The 19,271-nt window shown below is 36.5% G+C and overlaps 1 protein-coding gene across 3 annotated transcripts in view; it reads right to left on the bottom strand.

Moving 5' to 3' along the window:
* PRIM2 (DNA primase subunit 2) overlaps positions 1-19,271 on the bottom strand; it is a 299,004-nt gene that overhangs the window by 85,245 nt on the left and 194,488 nt on the right. For all 3 annotated transcript variants that reach the window (XM_072734812.1, XM_072734830.1, XM_072734821.1), the window contains 2 exons: positions 13,053-13,125; positions 7,813-7,998 (listed from right to left, as the gene is read on the bottom strand). In XM_072734812.1, coding sequence (XP_072590913.1) covers positions 7,813-7,998; positions 13,053-13,125 — 259 coding nt within the window. The remainder of the gene's footprint in view (positions 1-7,812; positions 7,999-13,052; positions 13,126-19,271) is intronic.

Genomic DNA, 19,271 nt, shown 5'->3' with positions numbered 1-19,271 from the left:
AGAGAGGCAGAGACATAGGCAGAGGGAAAAGCAGGCCCCATGCACCGGGAGCCCGACGTGGGATTCGATCCCGGGTCTCCAGGATCGTGCCCTGGGCCAAAGGCAGGCGCCAAACCACTGCGCCACCCAGGGATCCCAAAGATATAGCTTTTAAAATAACATTAAGAGCATCCCGGGTGTCTCAGCGGTTTGGCGCCGCCTTCGGCCAGGGGCCTGATCCTGGAGACCTGGGATTGAGTCCCACGTCAGGCTCCCTGCATGGAGCCTGCTTCTCTCTCTACCTGTGTCTCTGCTTCTCTCTCTCTCTCTCTCTCTCTCTCTGTCTCTCATGAATAAATAAATAAATAATCTTAAGAAAAATAAATAAATAAAATAAAATAACATTAAATGTAAATCGTACATGCTATGGAATCCATAAGAAAGGAATTATTGTTGGCTGAAATGAAACAACCTGGCTGTAAACAAGAGACTAAATTGGATTGCCACAGTATCATTCAAACTGCATCCTTTGTATAAAGGCCATCAAGGTTCAAACAACAGGTTAATAATTAAAATACATAAAACTGTAGCAGATTAAAAAAAACTGTAGCAGATAATCATCACCATAAAACAATGTTAAAATAATCTTTAAGTGTTGACTTATCAGAAAGAGTCCCTTATTAAAGACAGATTTTTTATTTTTTTTAAACTATTCCTAGAAGGTTCATAAATTGGAGAACAACAGGAAAAGATGGAGGATGTCTTATTTAGGGTATATTTTGGAAATCATGTAGGCTCTAGTTCTTTTCAGTAAGAATTTACAAACTGCAGAAACATGCAGTCCAAATTCATGTATGGCCAAAGCAATGCTTTTGTAAGGGATAAGGAAGCAATAACAGGAGATAGGAAGTAGCCTTCAGCATTATGACATCCTTGAAACTCCAAGGATCAACCTAAAGAGTTTCTGTAGTTACAGTCTCATTAAAGAATGAGGACATCCAAACATCAAAGCAAGTAGGAGAATCAAAGTTTCATGGTAAGTTAACATACGCAGAACAGGAAATTAGAAGAAAGGGCAACCGAAGTGCAATGCATATAATGTTAGCCAAAAAGAGACGGTTTCATCTTCACCTTTGAAGACAGAAAGAATGGGACATTTCCTTAAAAATGAGGAAAAATACTTCATAAACTCTTCTTGACTCATCTTGAGTGAAATCCTTTTTGTTAGTGAATATTCAAATAAATTGATAAAAATGTTTAAATTTTTTATTTCTTAAATAAATATTTAGGGGAATATCCAGGGGAATTTTTAAATGGTTTTAAAAACTGAAGATAGAATTAAAAGTGTAACTGTAAAAATTCTTATCCAAGAGAGTTTATCAACATACTTTTTTTTTCCTATGCGGGTAGAGAAACATCACATCTATGATACAATTTAAAACCATCAAAGGGGAAAGTACAATTCATCTTTAAATATGTTTAGAAGTACTATCATTAGATCTAAATTACCATAGTTATACAAAAAAAAAATGTCTTTAATGCACAGTTCCAGTGAAGTGTCAGTTTTTACCATTCTGACTTTACCTTTACATATGCATTAACAATATCATTAGCCACTACCTAAGCTAATGACATGATGTATTGTTTCATAAATATTTACTCATTCTGACAAATGCTTTGTTTCCCTCTGCACTGTCTGAATAAATCTAGGAGGATAAAATATAATTTATTTGAAGAGTTTTTAATATTACTTTGTAGCATATCTGAAATGAATTTTCATCATGCAGTTTATTTTGAAAGGCTATGGGAAATAAGTGTTTATTTATAAAAAGAACATCTCACTAAAAATTGCCCAAGGAAGGGGAAGAAAAGACAGTTGGACAGAAATAAAGCTTTGATTTTTTTGCATGGTGATGACAAAGCTGAACTACCAGAGGCAGGGCTAGGACTTAAGTGTATAAGGACTGATATTTACTTTTTGAGGTCTGTGTGAAAATTCAGAGAATGAGAATGACATATAGGAATCTATCTGAACAGCTGACCAAGAGTTGGTCAGTGAGTCTGAACCAATGCAAAGGTAAAAATGAAAAGCTGAAATAAAAGGCCTTTAGGTACAAAGATGTGGAGAAAAACTAAAGGACATAGTAGCTTAAAGAGGATTAATTAGCTCAAGACTCATGGATAATATCATAGATATCAATCATTTCTCTCTTTGGGGTACTTTTCCAATGGGGAATAAAAAGACAACCAGTTCTTCGAGATTTTAGCAGAAAAATCATTTTTCCTTTTCTCAAACCTCAGGACCTTGATACTTCATGGTATCCTTAGGTCTAGGTATGATTATCAGAGTGTTACTTTACTTAATTACCCTACTAGGCTACTGGCTTCAACAGCCTCAGAAAGCCCCAATCAGTCCAAGAATGATCACAAAGCCTGGTACCTTATTTACAACCATAACCTTCCCAAATGAAAGGTCTGAAACCTGACACACAGTGAGCTCACTATAGGCTTGGTATATGCAAAGGCTCACCAATGCACAGTTTCTTGCCTGATTTCTACGAAGTTTGCCCAACTTTTATGGACTGGGATTCAGCCTAACCTGTAAGATTGCTCCATTGCATCCTGCTGGCCTCTCCTGAACCACTAACTTTTTGGCTAAATCTGACTTCATTGCAGCTCAACTTCCAGAGATCCAAATCACAATATCTAAGGGTTCTAAAATCTACTGTCTAGTGTTTCTGGATACATTTGGACAGTTTTCCTTGCCACAAGTTTTCTTCAGTGTAAAATGGTAAATATTGACATTTACTCATTCCAATTCTACTAAGATATGATAAATAACAGTAATGCTGACTGAGCCTAGAGCTCTTATGTACAACCAAACTCAAGCTGTGGTTAAAACATCATTTTTTGTTTAAGTTTTTCCTGACTGCCCTATTCAAAAATACACTCCCTATCTTCTAAGTAAAACTTATTCTATAGCATCTTTCACCAAAAAATATGTAATATATTTATTTCTTTATTGTATCTCTTCCACCAGAATATAAACTCCAGAGGGGGTTGATATTTTTGTCTGTCTATTTTGTTCATTACTATATCTCTAGTATCTATACGAATGTCTGGGACATTCGTATAGATATTCAATAAGTATTTGCTAAATGGATGAATACAAAACATAGCCACCCAGAAAAAGACAGGTTAGCCTGAGCATAGCTGAGATAGTATAAAAGAAAATGACAAGCTTATTCTGAGGGCCCCTAGATCAAAAAGCAATCTACTTCTTAGGGTCCCTCATCAATATCATCCCCAACATCCAAATTTTTTAACCTGAGTATCTATGCCTCATCCTTCACTGAACCTATATTCTCACTTAAAAGCCTTTCTGCACTGGGATCTTTGTCAGTCCAAAACATTAACCATCTAGACCTCTCCTTAAGCAAACATTCCTCAATGTCTTATCTGATTAGGGTTCCTACATTTCTGACTGAGCTGCATACAACCATAATCACACTTTTAAGGCACAATCATTCTCAGAGTCCGCACCATCATGGAAACTTGTAATCTCTTAATATAAGGAGAAATACAAGTTGACAGGTGCAAAATAGCTATTTGGTTATTTTTTAAATGAAATAAAATCCTACTTTATAAAGAAGTAAACCACCTGGGAAGATGATGCCAAGTTGTTTTTTGTTTTTTGTTTTTTGTTTTTTTTAAGTAAAACAAGAAGAAAAAAAATCAAGGAAGATTTACAGGAACATGATGAATGATAAAGACATAAAGGGTTAAAGAAAGCCAAAAATATACCTTCTCAACACACCATGCCCTTGAGAGTTCCTAACTTTAATAAATCTTCCAAGAGGGAAAAAAAAAAACACCTCAGTATCAGAAGTCTGACCCATTTTAGAACTTATTCATATCCAATTTATCTGGAGACAATTTACCACCAGGAAAGACATGGTAATTAAGACCTACTCTGTGAAACTAGTACCTTCTTGTCATTCTCTCCTGAAAGCAATGCATATTTTAACAACAAAATCTTAACCTACTTTTTATAGAGTTGAATAAAATGTCATTTTAATAAAAACCTAATCTATAGGGTATCATTGATAAGACAATAGTTATAAATGATTAAAATTCAAGTCTTCTACTTTTTACTTCATTTTCATAGTTTAAGAATTGAAAAGCATTTGGAGTGAACACCAAAAGCAATTAGACTTAACTAAAGTTAATTTTAACCAGAATAGTGTTGGGAGGGAGGAATAATAACATCTATTTTATTCTAACAACAGACTTAACACACTACATAATTTAATTGAAAACTTGACTAGCTACCCTCTTGACAATTCATGAAATCAAGTCCAACTGGCTCAAGTCAATGTTTAAATATTAATTCTTATACTATGTTATCTAAAATTTTTATTCCAGATGCAATGGAAGGCCTGGAGATAAGAGATAAGCCCATAATATGCACACATATTTATCATACATTAAAGTGTTTAGAAGAGAGAATATAACAGAAATTTTGCACAATGAAACCTTAAAAAAATATATTCCAGATGACTTGGTAACTGCTAAATGTACCTTGAAAAATTGGTACCCAAGAACAACAGTGAAACTACTTTTTATTGCATTTAAATTACTTTCTTAGGACATCACTGATGTGAATATTCAAACAAAACAAAATGTGCTTTGAAAGAAAAACCAAAACAATCAACTATTATAATTAACATAACCAATCAGTAAACTATTAAGGTCTACAAGTTAAAGGTTTATTAGTACATTGAGAAAACATGTAAATGATTATAGATAACATTTATTGTTTTTAAATTATTAACTAATACTGGTTTGACACTTTACAGATTACATAGTATTTCATATATATACTTAATTCTTTACAACATTTTAGCAGGCATTACTATTGTCCCCATTTTAATTGATATGACTAAAGCTCAGGTGATTAAAACTGAAAATCTCTGTTCTTAACTGTGGCCTCTTAAGTCTATATGGTTGGTCACACCAATGTCAACCTAAACATTATCTATTCTTCTTGAGATCACTGGGAAAAGCCCCGGGTTTGGAATAAAACAGACCTGGGTTCTAACTGGGGTCTGATCATGTGCCACCTCTACACCTGGGAAAAACTCATTAAACTCTCCATAAAAGGGGCAGCCTGGATGCCTCAGCAGTTTAGCACCTGCCTTCGGCCCAGGGCGTGATCCTGGAGACCCGGGATCGAGTCCCATGTCAGGCTCCCTGCGTGGAACCTGCTCCTCCCTCTGCCTGTGTCTCTGCCTGCTCCCCACCCCTGTCTCTCAAGAATAAATAAATAAAATCTTAAAAAAAAAAAAAACAACTCTCCATAAAAGGAAGGCAATATTTACCTTGCAGTGTTGTTGTGAGATTAAATGAAATAAGGAACATAGGAAGGACTTAACAGCATGTCTGTTTTGTCAGTTCCTGAATCAGAATAAATTTACCATCCGTCCTCTCTGCTTCTGCTCTAGGGCCACAGGACATTACTAAAGAAAGTAGTATAAAGTGCTGACTTAGCCAATTACACATTTATGGCTTAGAACAATATCCTCATTAGTAAACTAGACATAAATAATACCTATTTCCTAGGACTGTTTCAAGGATTCCATAAGATGGTGCATGTAAAGTATTAATTGTAGTGCTTGACATATGCTAGGCATTCAGTAAATGATCAAATTGTAATCATTCTGTAGCTTAGCAATCGTTTTATTTATTTTAGGTGAGTTACTTAGCATATTTCCAGAAAGTGTTATTCTACACTTTCTTCAACTTTCCTTAAGCCTTAATTGCATTGGATCTTTCTGGTAAATAATTTGCCTGCCTACTTTATTGAAAAGGTGAGCAGTCAGCATGAGTTTCCCCAGCTCTTCTTCCTTCCTTTAAACACTTCTTAACCAACTTAAAGTCCTCATACATTCTTCAGGTCTCAGACAAATAGGGATCCTCACTGAACTCCTTATGCAATTCATTCAACAAACGATTGAACATCTATACCTCTCAGGTGTCATGCCCAGTGCCAAGCGTATGGCAGTAAAAAAGGCAGAAATGTTCCCTACTCTCAGGGAGCATCATATGGGAGGAGATTTTTACACTATGAATATATATTTACAAATTACCTTTCCCTTTCCTTGAGCCTTGTTTTTTCAGTTATTCCCAGAACATCTCCATTTCTGAGAGTTTCACTGATTCTGCCCATTGGGTATTAAAAACAATCTTTGCTTGGCCCAGTCGCCTTCTTTCTTTCTTTTTCTTTTTTTGCCTCATTAATTCCTTTATTCAGTGAGTGTCAGTTATGTATGTAACAAAAAAATTTAAAAAGCCCTGCCCCCAGTACCCCAGTAGAGCTTACATTCTTATGAGACAAAATAAACTAATAACTTAATATATATTGTTTCAGGTACTGATAAATGTTATGACAAAAAGATTGAGCAGGATAAGGGGGAAAAGAGTAGCAAGAGGTGCTACCTCAGATAGGGGGCCCAGTCATCTTCTGTAGCTACTGTTCTATTTCTTTTCTTCCTGATTTCTGAGACTTCAAGAATAAATACTCTATTTCCATTGTCTCCATTTCCACATACAGTCAATAAGACTAGGAAATCTGTCTTCTGTTTTTATCCTAGAGTGCCTTCCTAAAATCAATATCCACGCCTAAAGTAGCAAGTATACCTTACTATTGAAATCGTCCTCTTTTGCAGTGTCAATGACCCTGGACTGTTTTCTCTCTTTTACTCCAATATTTCTGATAATTCTGCTTTTACTTTAGGCTCCTCCATTTCCATCCCAAACAGTGGATATTCCCTCCAGGTTGACTTCTCTGCTCTCTAAATTTCTCTCTATACTCTCCATTCACCAGCTTATTTACCTTCAAAGGATTTTTCTCTCATTTTTTTAAAAGAGTTTATTTATTTATTTATTCATGAGGAAGAGAGAGAGAGGCAGAGACACAGGCAAAGGGAGAAGCAGGCTCCATGCAGGGAGCCTGACATGGGACTCGATCCCGGGTCTCCAGGATCACGCCCTGGGCTGAAGGCGGCACTAAACCACTGAGCCACCCAGGCTGCCCTTCTCTCATTTTTATATCAATGACTCTCAAATCCACATGCTCATGTTTCTTCTCACAAAACAGTGTCTTTCGCAATATAAGTACTCAATAAATAATCAAGAAATGAAGTCAGGAACAAACAAGCCAACCAATGAACCAACAAGAATTTCTATTTGGACATCATTTCAAATTTACACCTAAAACCAAACTTATGATCAATTTCTCCTCCACTCTAATCCTAGACAATTCAGTTTCCTACCCATCACCTATGTTCATGGAACTTCTAACTTTTCTAATTACCTAGGCTGATCATCTGAGTTAAATTACATTCTTTCCTGATGCTACTCTAGAAACTATTCCTCAAAACATTTCTTAAATCCACCTTTTCCATTTTGTTATCACTATTACAATAAGACTTAATCTGTTGATCTATTTATCCCATTCCTATTCCCTCCCCATTTCAAGTGTGTATGCTTCTCTAGATTAACCTCCTGAAAACAATAATTCCCCTCCCTATTTAAGATCCTCTAACAGGGATCCCTGGGTGCCGCAGTGGTTTGGCACCTGCCTTTGGCCCAGGGCGCGATCCTGGAGACCCGGGATCGAATCCCACGTCGGGCTCCCGGTGCATGGAGCCTGCTTCTCCCTCTGCCTATGTCTCTGCCTCTCTCTCTCTCTCTCTCTCTCTCTCTCTCTCTCTGTGACTATCATAAATAAATTAAAAAAAAATTTTTTTAAATAAAAAAATAAAAAATTACCTTGTCAGGATCCATCTTTCCTCTGATAAATTCTTGCTTCCAGAACTGCAATGCCTGTTCCAATGTTAAACCAATGCCCTTCAGGAAGAGGCCATACTGCATCCGACCTCCATGACGAAGATGGTGATTTTCCCGCAAGGCTTTATGTAACTGACGCATGCACGGTGGGAAGGATTTGGTAGAAAGCTACAAGAAAAAAGAGGTTTTTGTTATGTGGAAGATTAACCAGGCCCCTCACAATATTTGTTGCAAATCCAATCTAATTCGCAAATTGTAAATTCAGTCTTATTAGAAACAAAAATTATGAAGAAGTATTTCTTATTGCAATTACCGATGAACTGTTAACATTTTTATACTGATTACATGTTGAGATGATAATATTCTGGGTATCCTGGGTTGAATAAAATATATTATTACAATTTATTTCACCCATTTATTTTTTAATTTTATTTTTTTCTATTTTTAATTTTTAATTAACCTTTTTGAGATAGCTATAGATTCATATGCAGTTTTAAGAAAATAACTCAGAGATATCATGCACCCAGTTTCCCCCAAAGGTAATACCTTGCAAAACTATTAACACAAGAAACTGACACCTGATACAATCCACTAGTAATAGAAAACCTTACCCCCCACTATTCTCTAACATTTGGCAACTACTAATCTGTTCATCTCTATAATTGTCATTTCAAGAGTGTTAATATAAATAGAATTGTATAGTATATAATCTTTTGAGATTGGCTTTTTTACTCAGCATAATTCTCACAAAATTCATCTAAGTTGTTGCAGGTATCAATCATTCATTCCTTTTTTATTGCTGGGTAATAGTCCGTATGGATGTACCACAATTTCCTTAGCTATTTACTTGTTAAAGGAGCTGGGTTGCTTTGAGTTTGGGGCTATTCCAAATAAATGAATGTACAGGTTTTGTGAGAATAGGAAATTGCATTTCCCCAGGATAAATGTGCAAAAAGTACAATTGCTAAACCACAGGTGAAATTTTAGAATAATCTAATACAAAGTAGAACACAAAAATAAGAGAAAGGGTTCTCCAAAGGTGAGTTCAAATAAGTGTGCTAAAGAAATTGATAGTAAAGAGAAAAACTTTTTCATTTATGGTTTCAGTTGCATTCTCTTTGACTTCCTCAATATCCTTCTCCCAAGACTTTAATTCTCACACTCTCACGTATTCCTTGGCAAGTTCAACTTTGCCAAAGCAGGAACAGGTCTCACTTTGTTTACCTTTGCTGCTCCCTGTAGAGAACATCTGGTTTTTCAACCTCTCTTTATTGACAACTTTGAAATTCTTCCACCCCCAAACTTATCCAGTCAGGCCTCTATCTCCCCTTGCTAGGACTACTGTTTTCATGTGTTCTTTCTTGTTCCTTCATACTATTATCAAATTATTTTTCTTCAACTTTGTTCCAATCTAAAAACGCCAATAAAATTTAGCATCCTTAGTAGGAACATTCCAACTTTCTGTCAATATAACTATTTTTCAACTATATGTATTGGGTTGTTTGGGAAATAAGAAGATGAGTAAAATATAATTTTCCCCTTTAACTCAGTTAAGTGAACTAAAAAGAAACAGTCATTATTATACAAGTTAAAATCACACAAATTAATTATAATAGGAGCTCTTACAAAGGCATAAATCAAGTGCCATTGAAGCACTGTGACAGGAGGGATAAAAAAAAGTTACTCTACCAATATGACCTCTTTGCTCCAGCAGGCTGGATTATTTCATGATCACACAGTCATGTTTTGTATCTTCTCACTTTTGTCACTCCATTGACCCTGCTTGGGGTACAACCCCTCCTGCTCCCCATGCCATCTAGCTGAACCCAAACCATTTGTCAAGATCCAGTTCAACTTTAGCTTCCTTTGGCACAATTCCTTGAATACTTTTTACTCATCCAATCACTAGTGTTGAACACTACTCTGTGTACAACAAAGAAGTCAAATACAAAGAACTTACATTCTAATGGGAGAAGACAGACAATGAACATAGACATAAAAAGCATCTAATTCCAAAACCCCTGGAAATAACATAGAGTATTGGGATTAAGTATAAACAGGAGAGGAATACTTTAATTTAGGCATCCCATAACGCCTTTCTGAGGAGTTGGCATTGCACTAAGATGTGAATTTTAAATAGGACTCTAGTCAAATGTGATCTAGGAATACTGTTCCAGGTAAAGGAAACAAAAGCAAAGACCATGAGAAAGAATGCACATGGTGTGTTCAGGAGATAGCAAGAAGGTTCAAGTGGCTAGAACACGTGAGCAGGCCAGAACAGAGAAGAAGAAATGCCATGAGTACACTGGCATTATAGGCCATAGTTATGAGTTTAGATTTTAGTCTAGATACGATGGAAACTCAATAGAGAGTATGGATCAGAAGACTGACATGATCTGATAAACAAAGAGAGCTCTGGCTGTTGTATAGTGAACAAACTATATACAGAAGCAAGGAAGATACTTAAAAGAGACTTTGGAAGTAGTCCAAATAATGGAAATGGGAAACATAGGGTCTAGAGTTGGTAACAATGGGATAGAAAAAGGACTGTGGATATTGAACAAAGGAATTATAAGACCAGAGTATGTATGAATTATTAACATAGGTATTATAGAGGCCAGGAACAGTATCCAGAGTAGTGCTAGTGCAAGAAACCATGACAACATGCTACAGTCACCAATGGATGAGGGCAGGAGATAAGAGCACTGGCAACAAGGATAACTATCAGATGGTATTAATGGGATTACACAGCTTTAAAGGAGCTGGAGCTCTGTCAATGAAAGGCAAGAAATGATTTTGGAAATGGGAATATGGACCAATGAAAACACTCATCTTAAGATGGGGAGGGACAGGGACAGTGAACAGCCTCTACTTGAGAGAGCCACAGGAGAAACAGTGTCATTAAGGAAGCCAGAATGCAGTTAGAAGAAAATAAAATCTAAAAAAAACATATGAAGAAGAAACTAAGGATATCAAGGAATACCCTACACTAATGAATGAAGCAATATAGTTAGAGGTCCAATAAAGATGTATCTTTGTTAATTTAGCACAAGATCTCAGAGACCCATAGATATGATCATTATAGCACTTAAAATAATTTATCATTATATTGCTTATTTATTATTTACTATGTTGTCTACCTCCCTCAAGTAAGGTCCATGAAGGTAGAGGAATTTTCTGTTTTATTCACCTCTGTATCCATAGCACTGTGGCTAGTACATAATTGATGGGCTCAATATATATTCAGCAAATGAATTAATGATTGTATTTCTATGTCTTCCTACAGGATCCACTGAAGCTCATTGTTGCTTGTGAATGGGAAAACATCTTGATAGAATTAGGAACAGAATTAACTTCTAACCATCCACATAATATAAACACAAATCATACGGCAGGGAGGAAGGGTTAGAGATAATAACTTTGAGGAAAGTAAAGGATGAGGCATCCTTAACAACAAATTTCAATTCAACTGTACAAAATGGGCAATCCTATTATTATTTCTAGACATATTAACTCCAAGTACTAGATTGCAATTTTTCCTAACAGGAAGACAACTATTCATTCTGGTCTCTAAAAACTCTTGGTCTCTTCCTACCTACTCACCTTATTCTTGTTTCTAAGCATTAAAATGTCAGTGTATTTTTAATTTATTGTAAATAATTTGGTAACCATCTAAATAAAGATTATTTATGACTAGTGTATTTTCCCTTTTTGGGATAGAGCAGAAATTCTACAATGCATTAAAGAGAAACTCTATAAATTATAGTAAAGTATGCTACTCTTTCATTCTACTACAGAACCACAAAGTGAAATTGAAATGAACTGTTCATTAATCTAGTGGCAACACAAGCAAAAAAAGCCTATACTTAGTGTTATAAAATGAACTGTAATCTCCCAAAATTCGTATGTTGAGGTCCTAACCCCTAAGAACTCAGAATGTGACTGTATTTGGAGATAGGATCTTTAAAGAGGTAATTAAGGTTAAATGAAGTCATGAGGGTAGGGGCCTAGTCCAATGTGACTAGTGTCCTAAGAAGAGGAAGAGACACCCTGGGATGCATGAGCATACTGGAAAGATCACATGGGAACACACGGAGAAGGTGGTCATCTAAAAGCCAAGGAAAAAGGCCTCAGAAGAAATCAATTTGCCAACAGCTTCATATCAGAGTTCTAGCCTCCAGAACTGCAAGAAAATAAATTTGTTTCCCAAGGCATCAGTCTGTAGTATTTTGTTACAGCAGCCCTAGCAAACTGATGCACTTAATATTTTCCAACTCTTCCTTTCCCAGTGTGTAAGGTTGGTTGGTAGGTAGGTAGGTAAGTAGGTAGGTGGGCATTCATTCATTCACTCACTAATTTATTCAATTTATTTTAAAGTTTATATATTTAAGTAATCTCTATATGCAGTGTAGGGTTCAAACTCACAACCCAGACATCAAGAGTCATGTGCTCTAACAACTGAGCCAGCCAGGTATGCCCCCTCAATGTCTACGGTATTTAAATATAAATAGACAAACTATTTTTTTTAAGATTTTATTTATTTATTTATTTATTTATTTATTTATTTATTTATTTATTTATTCATGAAAGATAGAGAGAGAGATAGAGAGAGAGAGGCAGAGACACAGGCAGAGGGAGAAGCAGGCTCCATGCAGGAAGCCCTATGTGGGACTTGATCCCCAGTCTCCAGGATCACACCCTGGGTCGAAGGCAGCGCTAAACCACTGAGCCACCCAGGCTGCCCCAGACAAACAGTATTTAGTGATCATCAATTAAAATAATTCCCCTTTGAAATAACTGATTAAATTCTGTTTATCAGTGGCACCTGGGTGGCTCAGTTGGTTAGGCATCCGACTCCTAGTTTCAGCTCAGGTCATGATCTCAGGGCCATGAGGTCAAGCCCCACATCAGCCCCACGCTGGGCTTGGAGCCTGCTTCAGATTTTCTCTCTCCCTCTCCCTCTCCCTCTCCCCTGCTTCCCTGTCTTTAAAAAAAAAAAAAAATCTGTTTATCAGAATACAAACAATTAAACAATTTTCTTATTTAGTTTTCCTATGATTAAAAACAATCACATGTATAGCACATGGGATCTCCTTTAAAAATGATTGGCAAACAATGAAATGACAATCTCTCCTATCTTCTCACCCCAAAATAATCTCCAAAGAAAATCTGTGCTTCTTCACTGACAAAGGTCTAGTTTATTAAAAGGATGTGAAGCTTACCGAATCGATCTGATCTAAAGAAATCTTCCCAGCATTTTTCTGTATGGTGTAATCTTGACCAGTGTATGAATGACTAAAATAAAAAGAAAATATTAAAATAAGATTTGTACAATATATTTTAATCACTTCAAAGGAAATTTATTCTGAAACAGATTAAAATCACATTTTACATATATACCTTAGCAGAAACATAGCCAAGTGTTTTATATGTATTTAATAGAATATATTATAAAAACTTACCCAAAAATAATACAAAAATATAGTGACTGTCTGGATCTCCTGATTCCTAGCGTAACATGTCATTTCCATTTCTTAGAAGCGTAATGCAAACGGTAGTTAAAGTTCAAATCTCTACGAGTGATCCCTTATTAACAGTACGGCAGCACAGTTAAGAATAAACTGGAGCTTGGGATGCCTGGGTGGCTCTGTGGTTGAGCATTTGCCATTGGCTCAGGTAAGGATCCCGGGGTCCTGGGATTGAGTTCATCAGGCTCTCTGCAGAGAGCTTGCTTTTCCCTCTGCCTGTGTCTCTGCCTCTGTGTGTCTCTCATGAATAAATAAATAATTGAAATCTTTTTAAAAAAAAAAAGAATAAACTGGAGCTTAAATAAGAAACCATCACTTACTAGCGTAAGTCCTTCAGCAAGCTCTGCAGACTATATCCCAAGTTTCTTATCTGTCAAATAAAGGCAATAATGCCTGCTTTGCAGTGTTGATAGGAAGTCTAAACTGAAATAATTTCCTTTATTTTTTAAGATTATTTATTTGAGAGAGAAAAAACACACACATGGGGGAGGAGCAGAAGGTGAGAGAGAATCTCAAGACTCTGTGCTGAGCACAGAGCCCAACACAGGGCTCAATCTCATGAACCTAATACGACCTGGGCCGAAATCAAGAGTTGGATGCTTAACCAAGTGCACCACTCAGGTGCCCCAGAACTAAAATAATTTTTGTTCAAGGACCTGACATATGGTAATTACTGTTTATTAAAACAAGTAACATCTGAATAGCACTTTACATGTGCAAAGTATCCCTCTAATTATATCCTCACAGCAACCAGAGAGTTTTTATTTACATTTGAAAAATGAGGAAATTGGGCAGCCCAGGTGGCTCAGCAGTTTAGTGCTGCCTTCAGCCTGGGGCATGATCCTGGAGACCCTGGACTGAGTCCCATGTCAGGCTCCCTGCATGGAGCCTGCTTCTCCCTCTGCCTGTGTCTCTGTCTCTCTCTCTCTCTCTCTCTCTCTTTGTCTCATGAATAAATATAATCTTTTAAAAAAATGTTTTAAAAAAATGAAAAATGAGGAAATGGGGGCTCAGAGGAGTTAGAACCTGGTTCAGATAGCAACTCAGTAGTGTAGCAGGAACTTGACTTTTAATTCTCCATTCCTGGTTTCTTCACTATACCATGCCATCTCTTCCCTGCAATGCATTTTTCTATTGTATCATTTACAAATTAGGAAATACAGCATGGTATATACTATCTAAAGCCATCTACCTTTGTAAACTGTCAGCTCCTTGACACAATGCTCAACTCCATCAACACTGATTCAGATGCAGGCATTCAAGTATGACATAATGAACAACAGCTGCTAGATTACATAGACAACCACAATCAAAGCAAGATTTATGCAGATCCACAACTAAAAGGAAATCCTGGAGTAAGCGATTACAATCATGAAAAATTCCAGACTCTGCTTAATACCTGCTCAGTATGGATTCTTGCTGCTAAACAACACACACACTCAAATGCTCTGTAGAAAGGCTACAGTTCTTATAATCAATCTGCTGATTCAACAATGGGTATGAATTATGAAGCAAACCTAGGGGATATCTTGGGATGCTGCAGCCTCTGGCTAGGAGACTGTTCAAAATGTAGACTTCCCCTCCTACTCTGGGACTCTGCCTCCCTCCATGGGCTAAGAATGGCCTGAGAATTACTAAGAGTAGAATGAGCAGAATGTCAAGGAGTAGTACAGAATGATCCTATGGCCTAAAACACATCCTCTTACCTTTGGTAATATTTCTCCCCTCAGTAACATATTTCTTTTCTTTTTAAGATTTTATTTATTTATTCATGAGAGACATACAGAGAGAGGCAGAGACACAGGCAGGGGGAGAAGAAGGATCCCTGTAGGGAGCCTGATGCGGGACTCGATCCCTGGACCCCCTGGATCCTCCCTGGATCATGACATGAGGCAAACGCAGATACTCAACCGCTGAACAACCCAGGAGTCCCCAGTAACATATTTCTGACAATTAATGCATTGCTGGATTCTATCCATTCTGTTTATGATAGTAGTAGCATGCCATATAAAATTCATGCTAAATTAAGCCAAAAGTTGTCATTTAAGTATTTTACATTTTAATATAGACAGTTGTTTCAGTAGAATCTCGAGAATAAAGACATATTTTACTTTCCAACATATCTTACAGTAGAGCAAAGAGGAAGCATGAGGCAATGAAAATAGCGTAGGCTAGAATCTCAAGATCTCTTCTTCAGATCAGCTTTTAAATCACTAGTCTGGAAAACTGAGGCAAGGCATTTAACCATCTTGATTTGCACTATCCTCATTTGTAAACTGAATTAATGATGCCAGCCCTGCAAACTAACAGAAATGCTGGAGAAATGAAATGATATATTCAAAGTGCTAAATAAAATCAGTAAATCATATTCCAGGACACAGAACAACTGCAGTATTGACCAGTAGGTACAAAAAAGACAGGATGGGAAAGAAGGCAGCATAATCCTGTAGAGGAGCCATCACTCTGTTGTGAGTACCTCACAAAGTAGTAGGCTACTTTGTTGACCCAGCTTCTCGGTCTACAAATTGATTATAATCATCTACAGGGACTGTTCAGATCAAAAAGATTAACAAATACAAATGTCCTCTGTAAATGGTAAAATGATGTACAAATATGAGTATAGTTACTGAATAAAGAGAGCCAAATGATATACTATACACAAGAAAGTTTTTCTCAGCCCAGATTATTGCAATATACTAAGTACAAAGAGAGGACATTTAAGAGGACACACACACTTGCCTGAATGGTACTATAAAATGCTTTGATGGTCTGTACAAAAGAGCTAAATTCCAAGGGGGAAAAATTAAAAGGAGAATGTTAGCAATGATTAATGCAAAGACCTACTATAGGATATAAATAACTAGACAGAATATAAGGAAAACTATATATAGACATCACACTTATAAAAATATTAATAGACAGAAAGATGGCCACCAGCCAACCCAGTAAGGGCAACCATGAAACCCATGGTAGGAAAACTGATGCAAATGAAGGCGTTAAGGATCAGAATTAGGACTGAGATTTCTCCTTTACTCATTCATGACCAAAAGGGTCAACTTATGTCTTGATTAGGGAGTTCGTACATCACAGCTATTTAAAACGTGTTTGAACGAGGAATGGATAGATGAAACTGAGGTGGCAGGAATTTTCAGATACAAAAAAGGCAAATCACAAGAAGCATTTTTTCCAACACTGTGTAAGCATAAAGAATTCTGAAAAGACTTTAGGCAAGAATTTACATTAATGTTTACACTTGAGAAAGAAAGCAGTGTGGAGAAATACTACAAAGAGCCAGGACCGGACAACACCAAATCAGTTGGAAGAATACTGCAGCATTACAGGGAAGATAGGGTGAGGAGCTGAAGTAAAGCAGTGGCAACTGACAAAGAAAGGAATGCAATGAACGCAGAAGAAAAAACAAAACCGAACAAAGAACACCACCATAAAGAATAAAAATCCTTAAGAACAATTCACATTAGCTCATGAAACTGAGTCTTTGGGTTTTACTTGGAAGTGCCAAGGAATGTTGCTAAATGAGATTCCTAAGAGGTATCCAGGAAAGGTGAGGCACCTTTATACCACACATTCAACACTCATATCAGCTTTGTATCATCCCAATTCCAAATGAATACAGGGACTACACTAATAAACAAAAATATACATGTTGAACCGTCAAAATATATTCTTATTTTCATGATTTAAAAAATAAACTTTATGAACATTTTTTAATCACTGTATTGGAGTGATTAGTAACATAGAAATAGTAATTTTTTTAAATTTTTTATTTATTTATGATAGTCACAGAGAGAGAGAGAGAGAGGCAGAGACACAGGCAGAGGGAGAAGCAGGCTCCATGCACCAGGAGCCCGATGTGGGATTCGATCCCGGGTCTCCAGGATCGCGCCCTGGGCCAAAGGCAAGCGCCAAACCACTGCGCCACCCAGGGATCCCCAGAACAAATACAATTTCCAATTAGTTCAAGATACACATATACAGCAGAAAATTTTCTATTTTTATTTTTATTTATTTATATATATTTATTTTATTTTTATTTGCTATAGTATCAAATGAAAGACACTAAGGGTGAAATGTTACAGTTTTCTCAAGTTACCAAAAAGCCAGGAAAGTAGTGAAAACAATAAAGATGCGATTTAATGAGTATTCAATTACATTAGAACACTATAGGGCACTTCTGCTAAAATGTAACAATTACTACACTGTACCTGCAAAATAAACAACTTTATTACCCTTAGCAGAACCACATGAATGGACAAAATCCAAGGATTAAATTTAATTTTTATCATTAGACTGTCAGACTCTTTAAAACAGACTTTTTCCACATCCCTGTCATTATCCTCATCTAATTCTAATTATCAAAAACCCAAAATAATCAATAAAAGCCCAAAACTTTTAAGAGTCTCTTTAGCCACTCAATCAATCACTCATTAAATATCTCTGTGACCAAGGAAAAATCAAAAAGGAGTAAAGAATCCAGAGACAATCCAGAAAGAACAATGTGAGGAGAGCCACAACAACACTCAAAACAAATGTTCCTCAAGCCTGCAGAAAACAGGTCTCTTGTAAAAGGGTGGTAAGAGAAATAAGCAATGGGCAGCAATAAAGCTAATTAAGCAATGAAATGGCACTGATAGAGCTACATGCTTTCAAAACAGACTTGAGCAACCAGTAGGTAAGGCTGAGATGAGAGGAAGATAGACAATCATGAGAATGAGACTGTGGAGTACGTGGAAGAGCAGAAGATAATAGAAAATAATTTGAGTTCGGAGGCTTAGAAGTAGGATGTCAAGGGATGCCTGGGAGGCTCAGTGGTTGAGCATCTGCCTTTGGCTCAGGGTATAATCCCAGGATGTTGGAATCGATTCCCGCATTGGGCCCCCCCATGGGGAGCTTGCTTCTCCCTCTGCCTCTCTCTGTGTCTCTCATGAATAAATAAATAAAATCTTAAAAAAAAAAAAAAAAAAAAAGAAATAGGACGTCATGACCACAGAAAAGGCAAAGGCTGGATAGGTGTTTTAGTATTTTTATCATTTGCATGCAGTTTAACATTTATATGCATTAAAACATCCTTAAATTTTGACCAAGTTCATAGAAGTATGTGATGTGAATGTATTAGGCTGTTGGAGGGGTTTAAAAGCAAGCATGTGATAAGGAGGTGGCATTCTGGACTAATAAAATCTATTTTTCTCAGAATGTGAAGGGTGAGCACATATCAGATGGGCAAGCCGAAAGAGATAAGGAAAGCCAAGGAAATTTCTAAGCCACAGTTTACAGATAAAGAAGTTGGGCCACATAGTAGAAAAGGCAAGCAGAGACAAAGGAGGAAAAAAACTGAAATTGGGTAGCTAGGTCCTATAATGTAAGTCTCTAAACAAAAACCATTAAAATTAAAAGCAAACTTTAAATCTTATTTCTGTTTTTAATAACATAGCACCAGTCACCGTTTTAATGAAAATTCAAGGCTTTGTCAAGTTTAAGTCTTTAAAAACCTAAACACATGCAAATTAGTATTGTCTAAGACAATTTTACAATTGTGTATAACAAACCCTTTGCTTACACAAAAGTACTTCGGTGACTATCATTTTTTTGTTTCGTTTGAGGTGATGGTGCTGTTATCTAATCTATTATAAGAAAACTAATGGTATATATAAAATATACAGAAGCATCTTCTTACTGTATCATTTGCTCAATAAACTTAATGTAGCTTTTTAAAAAAATTTATTTCAGAGAGAGAGTGAGTGGAGGGAGAACAGAGGGAAAGGGACAAGCCAACTCCACTCCACACTGAGCGTGCACCTAATGTGGGGCTCAATCCCTTGACCCTGAAAGATCATGACCTGAGCTGAAATCAAAAGTCAGATGCTTAACCAACTGAGCCACCCAGGCATTCCACAT

This window comes from Vulpes vulpes, chromosome 1 (assembly GCF_048418805.1).
Source record: "Vulpes vulpes isolate BD-2025 chromosome 1, VulVul3, whole genome shotgun sequence".
Lineage (NCBI taxonomy): Eukaryota > Metazoa > Chordata > Mammalia > Carnivora > Canidae > Vulpes > Vulpes vulpes.
This window is presented reverse-complemented; position numbering and strand designations above follow the sequence as displayed.